This window comes from Pristis pectinata, chromosome 33 (assembly GCF_009764475.1).
Source record: "Pristis pectinata isolate sPriPec2 chromosome 33, sPriPec2.1.pri, whole genome shotgun sequence".
NCBI classification, from domain to species: domain Eukaryota; kingdom Metazoa; phylum Chordata; class Chondrichthyes; order Rhinopristiformes; family Pristidae; genus Pristis; species Pristis pectinata.
Window position 1 is genome coordinate 7,057,385 of NC_067437.1, and position 15,054 is coordinate 7,072,438.

Genomic DNA, 15,054 nt, shown 5'->3' on the forward strand with positions numbered 1-15,054 from the left:
ATAAAGACAAACTTTCTCTGGAGTGTTAGAGGCTGCGGGGAGACTTGACCATTTATAAAATTGTGAGAGGCATAGGGAGAGTAGACAATTGGTATCTTTTTCCCCAGGGTTGAAATGTCTAATACTAGAGGGCATAGCTTTAAGGTGAGAGGGGGAAAGTTCAAAGGAAATGTGCAGGGCAAGTTTTTTTTACACGGCAAGTGGTGGGTGCCTGGAGTGGGCTGCCAGGTGTGGAGGTGGAGACAGATATGACAGAGGAGGCATTTAGACAGCCTTGTGAATAAACAAGGATGATGGATATGGATCACGCGCATGCAGAAGGGATTTGTTTAATTTGGCATTGTGTTCAGCACAGGCCACATAGAACACTACAGCACAGTACAGGCCCTTCGGCCCACAATGTTGTGCCAACATTTTATCCTGCTCTAAGATCTATCTAACCCTTCCCTCCCATATAGCCCCCTACTTTTCTATCATTCATGTGTCTATCTAACAGTCTCTTGAATGTCCCTTATGTATCTGCCCCCACAACCTCTGCCGGCAGTGCGTTCCACGCACCCACCACTCTCTGTGTAAGAAACTTACCCCTGACATCCCCCTTATACCTTCCTCCAATCACCTTAAAATTATGTCCCCTCGTGTTAGCCATTGTTGCCCTGGGAAAAAGTCTCTGACTGTCCACTCGATCTATGCCTCTTATCATCTTGTACACCTCTGTCAAGTTACCTCTCATCCTTCTTCTCTCCAAAGAGAGCCGAAGGGCCTGTTTATGGGCCGAAGGACCTGCTCCTGCGCTGTCCCCACAGATGCTGCCTGACCCGCTGTTTGTACCCAGGCTTCAGACACAGATACGTAAATAAAATACACACACCTGCTTCCAAGCTCTTGAGATCCAAGTCTGCAGAAGCAGTTCCAGTCTGGATTTGTGGAATTTGTGGGTGGTCTTGATGGCGATGAAAATATCCTTCAGTTCCACCTTCCACTGCCAAGGTACTCGCTCCGAGAGGTTGGTACCTCGAGCCGTCAGCCCGGGCTTGACCGCCGCAGGCGGCGAGTCCCCTCCCACGCCCTGGCCGCTCGGAGCGGCCGAGAGCCGGCTAGCTTTCACCTTGACCCCGCCGCTGCCTTCTCGCCTCTGGTAATCCACCAACGCCAGCAGGAGGAAACTGACGGTGGCCCCAGATATTGTCAGAAAAACCTTCTTGAAGCAAAGGCGCATTTTGCTTCCAGTTCTAAAATGATGCGAGTGGACTACCCATCGCTGGGTGCAATCCCATTAAAATTGTTTGGAGATTTTTTTGCAGAAATAGATTTAAAACGAAATGCCATTGACAAGCTTCGTTTTGCATTGTAATCTTCACAGATTTCCACTTCTTGGTAAATATATTTTTACCAGTAATTCAGGATCAGAATAACTTTACATATTTAATAAAATCATAAAGGTCACTCAATATTTTATTTTTTTTTAGTTTTAAGGTAATAATTTCATGCAACGGGAACTAAATAGCTCCCAACCACCCGGCTGTTCTGGCCCGAACTCACAGTAACCACCTGCCGTCTGCCCGACTCTCAATTTGTCACAACTTTGGAGCAGTTTTGTTCTGTGTCAATTTCGGGGAACCAGGGAGGGGGCGCGGCTAAACCAATGACTGGCACCTGAGATTCGCCAATCGCATTGGAGGTCAGGAAGGAAAGGGGTGGGCTATAGCCTATGTTACTGAGCGGGACACTGTCGTTAACCCTTTAGGGGCTGCAGGTACTAAGATACCTTTATTAGTCACATGTACATCGACACACATAGTGAAATACATCTTTTGCGTAGAGTGTTCTGGGGGCAGCCCGCAAGTGTTGCCGTGCTTCCAGTGCCAACATAGCGTGCCCACAACTTCATAACCTGTACGTTTTTTTGGAATGTGGGAGGAAACCGGAGCACCCGGAGGAAACCCGCGCAGACATGGGGAGAACGTACTAATTCCTTACAGAGAGCAGCCGGAATTGAACCCGGGTCGCTGGCGCTGTAAAGCGTTACGCTAACCGCTACACTAGACTGTCCCGCTTTGCACTCCAATGGACTTTCTTTTGTTCCAGTTGTGTTCTTTCTTGTATAATTTTGTATAATGTATGTTTAATTTATTTTATTTGTGAATGTTGTGTCTCTGATGCCATGCACCTGTGATGTTACTGCAAGTTTTTCATTGCACCTGTGCATACATGTACTTGTGCAGATGACAATAAACTCGACTTTGACTTTGACATAGTGGACAGGATTGGCAGTGGTACTCTCTGAATTAGGATCTGAGAAAGTATTAATTCATTATCTGTCGACTGTCTATTTCCCTCCACAGATGCTGCCTGTTCCGCTGTTCCTCCAGCATCTTGTGTGTTGCTCCAGATTCCAGCATTAGCTGTCTCTTGTGTCTCCTCCATCTTAGTTCATCGTCTCAGATTGAAGGATCCTCAGGGAAAGAGTGACCATGGAATACAGAGGATGCAGAGGAGACCCACTGGGATGTTGCCTGGAATGGAACATTCCAGTAATGAGGAGAAACTGGAGAGGCTGGATATGTTTTCCTTGGAGCGGAGGAGGCTGAGGTGGGAACAACAGAGGTACACAAAATTATGAGGGAGATAGATAGATAGAACAGGTGGTAAGAATCATTTGCCTATAACAGAGGTGTCTAAAACAAGAAGTATTTAAAACCAGTGGGCATAGGTTTAACTCCCACAATAGACTTTGCCCCACCTCATCAGTGATATGTTGCAGGGATCTTCCTTTGTCCTATCTGTCCCTCCCCTACCTCCTCTTCTACTTCAAACCAACTTGATTTTTTCCTCTTTCCAAAAGAGAGGCATAGGTAGAGTGGACTGCCAGCATCTTTTCCCCAGGGCGGTAATGGCCAGTACTAGAGGTCACCCGTTTAAGGTGAGTGGAGGAAAGTTCAGGGGAGATGTCAGAGGTAGGTTTTTTACACAGAGAGTGGTGGGTGTCTGGAATGCACTGTTGGGGGGGGAGGGTGGTAGGGGCCAATACAACAGGGTAATTTAAGAGACTCTTAGATAGGCATTTGGATGAAAGAAAAATAGAGGGTTGTGGGAGGTGGAGAGGGGAATAGATTGAATGTGGATAAGATTTATATAGGTTGGCACAACATCGTGGGCCAAAGGGCCCATACTGTGCTGTACTGTTCTGTGTTCTGTGTTCTACGTTCAAGGGGCCTTTGAGCTGAAATGTTGACTGTTTCTCTCTCCACAGATGCTGACTGACCTGCTGAGTGATTCCAGCATTCTCAGATATTTTTTCCCCAAATGGACCATGAATCCTGTTTGCAATTCCACTTATCCAAGTAACGTAATATGAACATTTTGACTCACATTCAGGATATTGTACTCCTAAAGCAGATATCTCAGACACATTTAAGAGGGCATAGTTTTAGGATAAGGGGTCAGAGATTTCAAGAAGATCTGTATAAGAATCATCCAGGGGTTGCTGGAGTTTGGAACACTTGGGTGATGGAGGCAGAGGTTCTCACAACATTTAAGAAACTCGAATCACCAAGGCATATGGTAATGGACCAACTGCTGGTGTGGGACTAGTATAGACAGATACGTGATGGTTAGCATGACATGGTGAGCTGAAGGTCCTGCTTCTATGCAGTATGATTTCACCACTCCATCTTCACATTTAGTTTAAGTGTGAGAAACCTGGGTCTGAAGCTAGCTTCACAAATTTAAATCAGGGCAACTACAATGGTGTAAGGAGAGAGACGAGGAGTAAAGCAGCTGCCATTGAAGAAGATACTTCATAAATCTTAGCTGGTGAGGAAGGCACCTCAGGAAGGATACGATGTCTGTGGCTAACCAAGGAGGTTAAGGATGGCACCAAGTAGAAAGGAAAGGCATCCAGTGTTGTGAAAATTGGCCGTAGGCCAGAAGATTGGGGAATTTTTAGAAATCAGCAGGAGAAGGTCGAGATTAAACTAACAAATAATGTAGGAATAGACAGTGAGAGCTTCTGCAGGTCTATAGAGAAGAGAGTAGCTTAAGTCTCTTGGAGAGACTGGGAATTAATAATGGGATATTCTACATAATTATTTTGGATCAACCTTCACAGTAGAAGACGCTAAAAGCATCTCAATAATTATAGATAATCAAGAAGCTATAGAGCAGGATGTATTTAAAACAATCACTTTGGGGTATATATATTGATCTGGACACTGGAGAGAACAGCCTGATCTTTACATACAATTTATACCACAGGTAAGGCCATTCAACCTCTCTGCTCTTTGCTAGAATTTCAGCTCCACATGAACCTCCTGTCAGCCACCTTCACCTAACTGTGTCAGTCTTGTGTGATAATCCAGCTTCCCCCGTAAATGCATCACTGCTGTTCGGCACAACCGCTCCCCGTGGGAGTGAGCCCATCTCTCCCTCTGAGGAAGGAAGTTTCTCCTGAATTCCTGACTAGCTTTATCAGTGGTTCATTTTTATGACCTGTGGTGTTAGTCTCTTCTACAAGGGAAAGTATCCTCTCATGACTTACCATGTCAAACACCATTTACCAAACACAATTAACTTACTTCTCAGGGAACTCCTGCTTTTCCCATTTTTCCCTGTAATTTAAACCCCTCAGCAACTTCTCGACTTGCGGTAAGATGGCTTCACTTCTTCACGCAGAGGGTGGTGGTTGTATGGAACGAGCTGCCAGTGGAAGTGGTTGAGGCAGGTACAATAACAACATTTAAAAGACATTTGGGCAGGTACATCAACAGAGGGATATGGGCCAAATGCGGGCAAGTGGGACTAGCTTAGATGGGCATCTTGGTTGGCATGAATGAGTTGGGCCGAAGGGCCTGTTTCTGTGCTGTAAGACTCTATGTACAATGCACCGTGGTGCAGTTAGTAGAGCTGCTTCTGTCCAGCTGCAGCGACTCGGGGTTTGATCCTGACCTTGAAAGCTACCTGTGTGGAGTTTGCAGGTTCTCCCTGTGACTGCGTGGGTTTCCTCCAGGTGCTCCCACATCCCAAAGGTTAGTTAATTGCCACTGTAAATTACTCCTCGTGCTGGTATGTGGCAGGACAACAGGGGCGTTGATGGGCTTCTGAGAGAGGTTGCGGGTTACGGGTAATGTGGGGCGATGGGATTGCTCTGATAACTGGCATAGGCACGATGGGCCGAATGGCCTCCTTCTGTGTCATACCATCAGCTGCGTGCAAATGGAGCCTTGGCGAGAAGGCATTGCCTTCGGAAGTGCAATGCTGCCTCTGCAGTGTCAGGCTAGGCACCAGCTGAGCTGCAGATGATTGTTGAGCTACCTCAACATCCTGCGCACGTCTGTAAGCACCAAAACCCAAGGCTGAAGTTTGTCAGCGGAAGAACGTAAGGATTTATGTTTAAAACAGGAAAACAACTTGACCGAGCTGATCCCATTTTGAAAGATCACTGCGCAGACCTGACCACCATCTCTCTCTGATTGTGAGTCTGTCAACAGCAAAGGCCACACCTTGTAACTCAGGAGTCAGAGACTTCTAACTACATTACATTCCTTATTTGGAACTTTCAAAATTCAGTCCCCAGGCATTTGACGCTTGTCGGGTCATTGGAACAATTCTCTGTCGAGCACCGAAACTTTCAGCTGAATCTCCCTGACTACTTCCTCTTATATAAAGATTGCAAATGCAACTTCCCCAATCCTTCCTCAGAACTTTAACCACACAGAGCCTAAAAGCTGCTTCTCTCTCTCTCTCCCTCTCCAACTCCCACCTTTTCCCTCTCACCCTCTATCTCTCCCTCTTTCTCTGTCTCTTTCTATCTTTCCCTCCCATTTCATCCTCTGTTTATCTTCCTCTCTCTCCCTCTACCTCCCTCTCTCTTTCTCTCCTTCTCTTCCTCTCCCACTCATTCTATTCCCCCTTGTTCTATCCCTCTCCCTCTCTTCCTATCACCTCCCTCCCTCTCTCTCTCTCTCTCTCTCTCTCTCTACCCCCCACCCCACTTTCTCTCCCTCTATTTGATGGATCGATGACAATTGTAGAACAGAAAATAAATTACAAAAAGCAGGCCAAATGAGGAATTGCCTTTCACCGCTGTGATTACAGCCCTGCTGGGGGATAATGTACTCAACGGCAGAGCATTGTGACAACAGGAACAGATGTCCTAAACTAATTACACTCACTAGAGTCAGTGGAAACGTCCACATACTCCCCTACACCACAACTCATGGAATACCCCTCACCTCTGTGACATTAATACCTTTCCTCAAGCATCCTCATTAATGGACATGCTCAGCCATGTGCACCTGAGAGCTCAGCTGATGGGCTGTACAGATCCAGAGCCTAAACAATGCAGGACCCTGGCAATGTGGGACTCGGGCAACGTGGGACTTGGGCAACGCGGGACCAGGGCAACACGGGACCTGGGTAACAAGGGATTTGGGCAACGCAGGACTTAGACAACACGGGACCTGGGCAACGCAGGACCCTAAGGCAACACAAAACCTGGGTAACATGGGACCTGGGCAATGCAGGATCCAGGAAATGCAGGACCTGGGCTACGCAGGACCTGGGCAACGTAGGACCTGGGCAATGCAGGACACAGCTAATGCAGGAAGCCAGAGCCCGGGTAATTCAGAGGCCAAGTAACCTAAAACCCAGTTAAACCAGAGCCTGGGAAAGCCAAAGACATTTGAATCCACACAACCTAGTCTCCAGGCCCCCTGAGTGGGTTGCCCAAAATGGGAGCTCATCTCTTTTGCCAAAACACCCGACTGCTCCAACTGAGATTCTCCCAGCACCTCCCCAGTATTGCTGTACTTACCCCAACAGTGCAAGGGACAACTTCAAGGGCAGCTAACCATGAACCCATCACTAGAGCATCAACATCCATGAAACTTATGTCCAGATTACCAACATCCATGAACTCATGACCAGAACACTAACATCCATGAGCCCATCACCAGAGCACCATCCATAAACCCATCACCAGGGCATCAACATCCATGAACCCATGACCAGAGTACCAATATCCATGAGCCCATCGCTAGCATACCAACATCCATGGACCCCATGACCAGATCAGAAGCTGATATTTCTACTGCTTCCCTCACCATTGACAACTTTTCACATGTTTGCAAGTTTGACCTCAGAGTTTCCATGTTAGTTGACCAGACAACACTCACTGTCATGTATCAAAAACCTCTCAGCGGATACTTCATTGACTCTGGTACAATGGTCCTCTTCTCAAAAGCATAGGTCAGCAACTTCCCGGGTGACTCAGAGTTAACCAAAGTAGGGTGACTGCTGGTTCAATCCTTGGTGTCACCACAACTGGCTGCTCTATTCTGAGGCACCAGTGTAGTTAAGTTCATATCAAGAAAGAAACAGGAACAACATTCTTCAGTATTAGTCATGGAGTCATAGTATCAGACAGCAGGGAAACAGGCCCTTCGGCCTATCGAGTCCATGCTGACAGTTTACACTAATCCTACACTAATCACATTTTTTATTCTTCCCACATTTTCATCAAATCCCCCCAGGTTCTACCACTCGTCTACACACAGAATCATAGGATCGTTCAGCACAGAAACAGGCCCTTTCGACCCTCCTCATCCATGCCGACCGTGATGCTGATCTACGCTAATCCCATTTGCCCACAGAGGACCTCTTTCTCTGAATAGAGATGTCAATGGAGGCATGAATTGCAGACCCAAAAGGAGTCGGGATCTGGAACTCATTGTCTGAAAGGGCGTGAGAGAGCCTGAAACACTTCCTTTATAAAGTACTTAGACAAACATTAAATGTGCTATAACACATCGGGGTACTAACCAAAAACTCTTTGTCAGCTAGAGTGGACACGATGTTCCCTGCTAAACCTCTTACCACGTAGCATAAACCTGAAGTCCCACGCCACCAAGTTCAAGAACAGCTACTTCCCTTCAACCATTCAACCTGCACAACCTTAATCACTACCTCAGGATAACACTATGGCCACTTTGTACTACAACAAACTTTGCTTTTTTGTGTTCTAATTGTGTTCTTCCTTGTATAATTTTGTATAATTTACATTTAATTAATGTTTCTCTTGTGAATGTTGTGTCTCTAATGCTATGTGCCTGTGATGTTGCTGCAAGTGAGTTTTTCATTGCAACCTGTGTAACATGTATTTACATGACAATAAATCGGCTCAACTTGATTTGTCCTCTAAATGCATCTAGAATATCAGTTTTAGGAATATAATATCCTGATTGCGAGTCACAATGCTTGTGTTACATTGCTTGGGGAATTGCAAACAGGGCTAATGATCCATTTGGAATAACAACATAATACTGGAAACACTCAGCAGGTCAGCCAGCATCTGTGGAGAGAGAGAAACAGAGTTAACATTTCAAGTCAAAGACTCTTCTGTCAGATCTCGCGAAAGAGAGAAAACAAGTTGGTTTGAGGTTGCGGAAGGAGTGGGGGAGGGATAGGCGGGACAAAGGAAAGATCCCTGCACCTCTGATAAAGTGGGGCAAAGTCTGTCATGAGGATAAGGCTGCAAGCAAGTATCAAATGGGCTGAATGGCCTCCTTCTGTATCCCGGTACATTCCAGAGAGCTACATGTCTCAGTACTTTACCCTGGTAACACTGAAACAGGATATTATTGGCCAAACATTCAGCTACAAGGTCCTGCCTCTGGAACTCATTCCACAAACCAGTTTGCCTCTCTATTTCTCTAACCCCAATCACCCTCACCTCCTCTCTTTCAGGTATTCCTTCACCCCGAACATCTGGCCAAGTTTTGGAACCTCTGATAGCTACCGTTTCTTGGCACCAGAGTATTCGCATAGCGGTTAGCGTAATGTTATTACAGCGCCAGCGACCCGGGTTCAATTCTGGTCACTGTCTGTAAGGAGTTTGTACGTTCTCACTGTGTCTGCATGGCTTTCCTCCGGGTGCTCCAGTTTCCTCCCACATTCCAATGACATGCGAATTAGGAAGTTGTGGGCATGTTATGTTGGTGCCAGAAGCATGGTGACATTTGCAGGCTGGCCCCCAGAACACTCTACACAAAAGGTGCATTTCACTGCGTGTTTCAATGTACCTGTGACTAATAAAGATATCTTCTCTTACCTTGTCTTATCTCATCTTAACATCTTAACACACAGAGTAAGAGGGGATTGAGATCCAGAATGGGGTCATCTAACTTTTCCCAAGATATACACCTGTCCCACTCAGCAGATATTGTAAAAGAATAGGTGTATCCATTAAACTCCTTTCACAACCTTGAGTTGACAAACTTCTACAGCCACCTGGTGAAATTAAGAAATGCAACAGTTAATTAGTGTTTGTTTCTTTTCAATACTTCTTCCACTTCAGTTTAGTTGGTGGGTAACCTCCACTGATACAAGTTTATCACACCTTTCTCCAGATGCGAGACACCATTCATTTCCAGGGTGTAAGAGGTGGCACAGGAAAAGGACAAGGGCAACAAGGGTACATTTGCCAGAGGGAGAGAAATGGCTCACAAGGAGACAGTTAGTGCGCTCACTTGTCGATGGGAGGTTCCAGTGGTCAATGAGAAGCTCCAATGGTCAGTGAGAGGTTCCAGTGGTTGGCAATGGGTTCCAACAGTCACTCAAATGTTGAAATGGTCAGTGAGAGGTTTAATGGTCGCTGAGAGGTTCCAAAAGGCAGCGGGAGGTTCCAATGATCAGTGAGAGGTTTCAATAGTCAGCGAGAAGTTCGAATGATGAGCGCAAAGCTTCAATGGCCAGTGAGAAGTTCCAGTGGTCAGCGAGAGGTTTCAATTCTCAGTGAGAAGTTCCAGTGGTCAGTGAGAAGTTCCAATGGTCAGTGAGAGGTTCCAGTGATCAGTGAGAGGTTGCAATGGTCAGTGAGAGGTCCCAGGGGTCAGTGAGAAGTCCCAGTGGTCAGTGAGAGGTTCCAGTCGTCAGTGAGAGGTTGCAATTCTCAGTGAGAGGTTCCAGTGGTCAGTGAGAGGTCCCAGTGGTCAGTGGGAGGCTCCAGTGGTGTGAGAGGCTCCAGTGATCTGCAGGAAGTCCCAGTGGTCAGTGAGAGGTCCCAGTGGTCAGTGGGAGGCTCCAGTGGTGTGAGAGGCTCCAGTGATCTGCAGGAAGTCCCAGTGGTCAGTGAGGGGTCCCAGTGGTCAGTGGGAGGCTCCAGTGGTGTGAGAGGCTCCAGTGATCTGCAGGAAGTCCCAGTGGTCAGTGAGAGGTTCCAGTGGTCAGTGACAGACTCCAGTGTTAACCGAGGGATTCCAATAGTCAGCGTGGCTCCAGGGCCTCTGGAATATTATAACTCCTCATGTATTGCTGCTGCTATTGGTGAACTGCCCTACTCTGTCTAGCCTGGCTTACTTGGATTTCAGTGGGCCAGGGGTGATGGTGGGGAACTAGTTATCCCGTTCCCACTGCTGACTCCGCACAGAAGGGATGTGTGTGTGGCCAAGCAAGAGGCACGGCGTTCCTTGTTTAAAGTCAGCTTCACACAGCGAGGGCCCGTAACACACACTGGGAAATGTATTCCCCACCCGCACCCCCCATCCCCACCCCCCGTCTCCATGTGAGAAGCAGAGGCAGGCAACTCATTTTACCAGCAAAGTTAATTAAATCTGCACCAAATGGGAACACCGAAATCTGTTTTTGTTTGGTTTAAAATCTAAATCCACCTGTCCTTCCGAGGAAGGCAACAGCTTGCTTTTGTTGAGTGCACCTCATTGTCCGTTCTGCAGGCAGGACAAAGCGAGCGGGGGCCAGTATTCCCAGGCTGTGTCAGCCACCCCTCCACTGGGACTTAGCCTGGCGGTGGGAGAGGGCTCCAGTTTCAGCTGCACATTGTCTGAGCTCCGTGGCTGCTCTCCCCGCCACTGAATGGGGCTCTGTGTGAAGCTGAAAGCGATCAGAGCCTCGGAGAGGGCGTGCCCTCCTCCTCAACTGAGCCGCCCTCCTCGTTGTTCTCCCAGCCACAGATGGCAGGCAGGAAGGGGGCTGGAATCGGGAGAGGGTGGGGGGTGGTGTCAGGACAGAGACCCACTCAGAGGGAGACAGATAAAGAGAGTGATGGAGAGGAAGAGATAGAGAGAGCAGGTAAAGAGATAAAGAGACAGGAAACTGCGGCACATATTTCATATTCGCATGTGACCATTTGGCCCATTGAGTCAATGCTAGCTCTCAGAGCAATCAGCCCCATTGCCCCTCTCATTTCATAGAACCTAGAACACAGAACAGTACAATACAATACAGGCCCTTCGGCCCACAATGTTGTGCCAACCTTTAAACCTCGCCTAAGACTATCTAACCCCTTCCTCCCATATATCCCTCTATTTTAAATTCCTCCATATGCTTAACTAGTAATCTCTTGAATTTGACCAACGTACCTGCCTCCACCACCACCCCAGGCAGCACATTCCATGCCCCAACCACTCTCTGGGTACAAAACCTTCCTCTGATATCTCCCTTGAACTTCCCACCCACTACTTTAAAGCCATGCCCTCTTGTATTAAGCATTGGTGCCCTGGGGAAGAGGCACTGGCTGTCCACTCTATCTATTCCTCTTAATATTTTGTACACCTCTATCATGTCTCCTCTCATCCTCCTTCTCTCCAAGGAGTAAAGTCCAAAGATGAGATATCTTTATTAGTCACAAGTACATTGAAACACACAGTGAAATACACTTTTTTGCGTGGCGTTCTGGGGGCAGCCCGCAAGAGAGAGCAGGTAAAGAGATAAAGAGACAGGAAACTGCGGCACATATTTCATATTTTCACCTGACCATTTGGCCCATCGAGTCAATGCTAGCTCTCAGAGCAATCAGCCCCATTGCCCCTCTCATTTCCCTGCAACCTATTCTCTCTCACATTTCCCCCCGATTCTCCTGCCTACACTGGAGGCAAATCACAGCGTCCGATTAATTCACCAACCAGCACAACTTTGGGACATGGAGACAGGGATTGACAGCTCGGGAGAGGGGTAAATAGACAGACAGAGAATATGAACAAAGCAACATCAGTTCATAGAGTTGTACAGCACAGACACAGACCCTTTGGCCCAACTCATCCATACTGACCATGATACCTACCTACACCAATTCAATTTGTCAGCATTAGGCCTATGTCTCTCTATACCCTTCCTATCCATGTACCTGTCCAAATGCCTTTTAAACATTGTGATTGTATCTGCCCCATAGCTTCCTTTGGCAGCTTGTTCCAGATAACTACCACCCTCTGTGTGAAAAATCTGCCACACTAGATCTTTAAATTTCTCCTCTGCCTCTGACTATCTACCCTATCTATGCCCTTTATATAATGTCACCCCTCGGCCTCCTTCTCTCCAGTGAGAACAAACCCGGCCTATCCAATCTCTCCTTGTAGCTAAAGCCCTCCATTCCAAGCAACTCCCTCGTGAATCCCTTCTGGACTCTCTCTAATGCCACCACATCCTTCCTGTAGTGTGGTGACCAGGACTGTACGCAATACTCCAAATCCAATGCACAGGACTGCAAGAGACTGCAGAGGGTCGTAGACTCAGCCAGTTCCATCACGGGCACAACCCTCCCCACCATCAAGGACATCTTCAAGAGGCGATACCTCAAGAAGGCGGCATCCATCACTAAGGACCCTCATCATCCGGGACATGCCCTCTTCTCATTACTGCCATCAGGGAGGAGGTACAGGAGCCTGAAGACCCCCACTCAGTGATTCAGGAACAGCCTCTTCCCCTCTGCCATCAGATTTCTGAATGGTCGATGAACCCATGAACACTACCTCATTGTTCCTCTTTTTTGTACTATTTATTTATTTTGTAATTTATAGTAATTTTATGTCTTTGCACTGTACTGCTGCCACAAAACAACGCATTTCACGACACCTAAGTCAGTGATGGTAAATCTAATTCTGATTAATTAGCATTATGTATGTCTGTAAAGTGCAGGGCCATGGGATGAGCCCAGCAGGTCAGGACATGCTAATGAGGAGAAAAAACCTGAACCAGTATCACGGATAGATGACTAGTCTGTTCTGGTGCAGACAAGGTGAGTTACCCGAATTCGATATTGAGTCAGGAAGGCTGCAATGTGTCCAGGCAGAAGATGGGGTGCTGTTCCTCAAGTTTCTGTTGTGCCTCATTGTAACAGAGCAGGATGCAACAGATGGATAACGTAGAGCGGGAGTGCGGTGGAGAGTTAAGTCTACAGAAAACAGAGAGCTCTGAATCACATGTGGACTGAACTCTGGGGCTCCTCAAACCAGTCTCCCAATCTGCACTTGGTTTCTCCAGTGTAGAGAACACCACATTGTCAGAAGAACAGAGAACACTGGAAACACTCACATAGTCATAGAGTCATAGTCATAGAGAACAACAGCACAGAAACAGGCCCTTCAGCCTATCTAGTCCATGCTGACTTGGTCATCTGCCTAGTCCCTTCTACCTGCACCAGGACCATATCCCTCCAATCCCCTCCCATCCATGTACCTATCCAAACTTATCTTAAATGTTACCTCTGCAACTTCTGCTCAACGGGTCAGGTAGCATCTGCGGAGAGAGGAACAGTTTCAGATCGAAGATCCTACATCAGGAAAGACAGAAAACTGAAGCTTCCCGAGTTGCAGAGTTGGACAGAGTGCAACTGGATATCCACTTCATCTGGAAGGAGTGTTTTGGACCCCGGATAGTGGCAGGGAAAGTGACAAAGGAACAGGCGCTGCATGTCCTCCGATTGGATGGGAAAATTCCCTGAACAGGGAGTGGTTGGTGTGGGTTGAAGAGGGGACCAGGGAGTCATGAAGGGACGGAACCCTTCGAAATGCTCCTCTGTCCCCTCCCACCTCCTCGGCAACTTAAAACTACCTTCAGTTCTGACAAAGGGACGTTGACCCGAAACATTAACTCTGTTTCACTCTTCACAGCTGCTTCCCGACCTGCTGAGTGTTTTCTGTTTTGATCTCAGCTTTCCAGCATCTGCAGTGTTTTTGATTTTCATTGGCTGCCTGAATATTTACGTATAAGTTATATTCTGTGTTGTTGTCTGTACCTGGGTGCCTGTGGTGCTGCTGCAAGCAAGCTTTTCACTACAGACGTACCTCTCCGTACTTGTGCACATGACAATAAACTTGACTTGAAAGTGCAGTGGAAGATTGTTACACAAGAGACTGCAGATGCTGGAAATCTCGAGCAACACACAAGATGCTGGAGGAACTCAGCAGGTCAGGCAGCATCTGTGGAGGGAAATGGACAGTTATGTTTCGGGTTGAGACCCTTCTTCAGGACTCAGAAGAACCTGAAACACCAACCATCCATTTCCCTCCATAGATGCTGCCTGACCCGTTGAGTTCCTCCAGCATTTTGTGTGTTGCTGTAGTTAAAGATGGTTCATGAGTTCATTACATAAAAGAATTAGAGGAGGAAACTTAACATTGCTATGGACAAAGAGTGGAAAATGAGATCGATTGATGTCTGTCTCATTGTGTGTGTGTGTCTGGGAACAGCCCATAGATCAGAGAGTCCTCTGTTACGCAGCTGCTGGGGATGAACTGGAACATGGACCCTTGCATCCGTCTCCGCACCCTCTTACCAAATCCACAGTCTGCAAAGAGATGAGTGACCGATTCCTCCCAGCCGCAGCCGTCCCAAGGGCAGGGTGCATTGGGGATGGTATTTTCCCTGTTCAGGAAGGATCTGTGAGGGCCCCCATCACCGCCAGCCAAGTGAGGTCCCAGTGCTTGTTGGCGAGTCCTGGCGATGAGGCATTCCACCAGATGACTTGGACAGTTTGCTCAGGGGAACCACCCCGCAGTATCCATAGTCCCTGTCTTGTAGTGTCTGCAGGACATTCAATGCTGACCCCTGCCTGATGGACTTGCGGTCAAAGGTGCTCGCTTGGAAGAACTCTTCCACAATGGACAGGTAGTGAGACAACTTCCAGCTGGTTTGGGCACAGTGAGACGACGGCCTCTGTTGCCACAGCAGCCATTTTATGGTTCTTACCTTCGCACTACTGGTGAGATCATTAAATTCCTTCCTACACTGCAATGAGGACCCGGAAGAAGAGCCACCCTGCCC

General features: G+C 47.5%; 1 protein-coding gene across 1 annotated transcript in view; it reads right to left on the reverse strand.

Moving 5' to 3' along the window:
* The window catches only part of LOC127585483 (beta-1,3-N-acetylglucosaminyltransferase lunatic fringe-like), a 38,721-nt gene extending 37,166 nt beyond the window's left edge, over window positions 1-1,555 (reverse strand). Inside the window, exon 1 of the mRNA XM_052042967.1 lies at window positions 872-1,555. Coding sequence (XP_051898927.1) covers window positions 872-1,219 — 348 coding nt within the window. The 5' untranslated portion in view covers window positions 1,220-1,555. The remainder of the gene's footprint in view (window positions 1-871) is intronic.
* Between the last annotated feature and the right edge of the window lie 13,499 nt (window positions 1,556-15,054).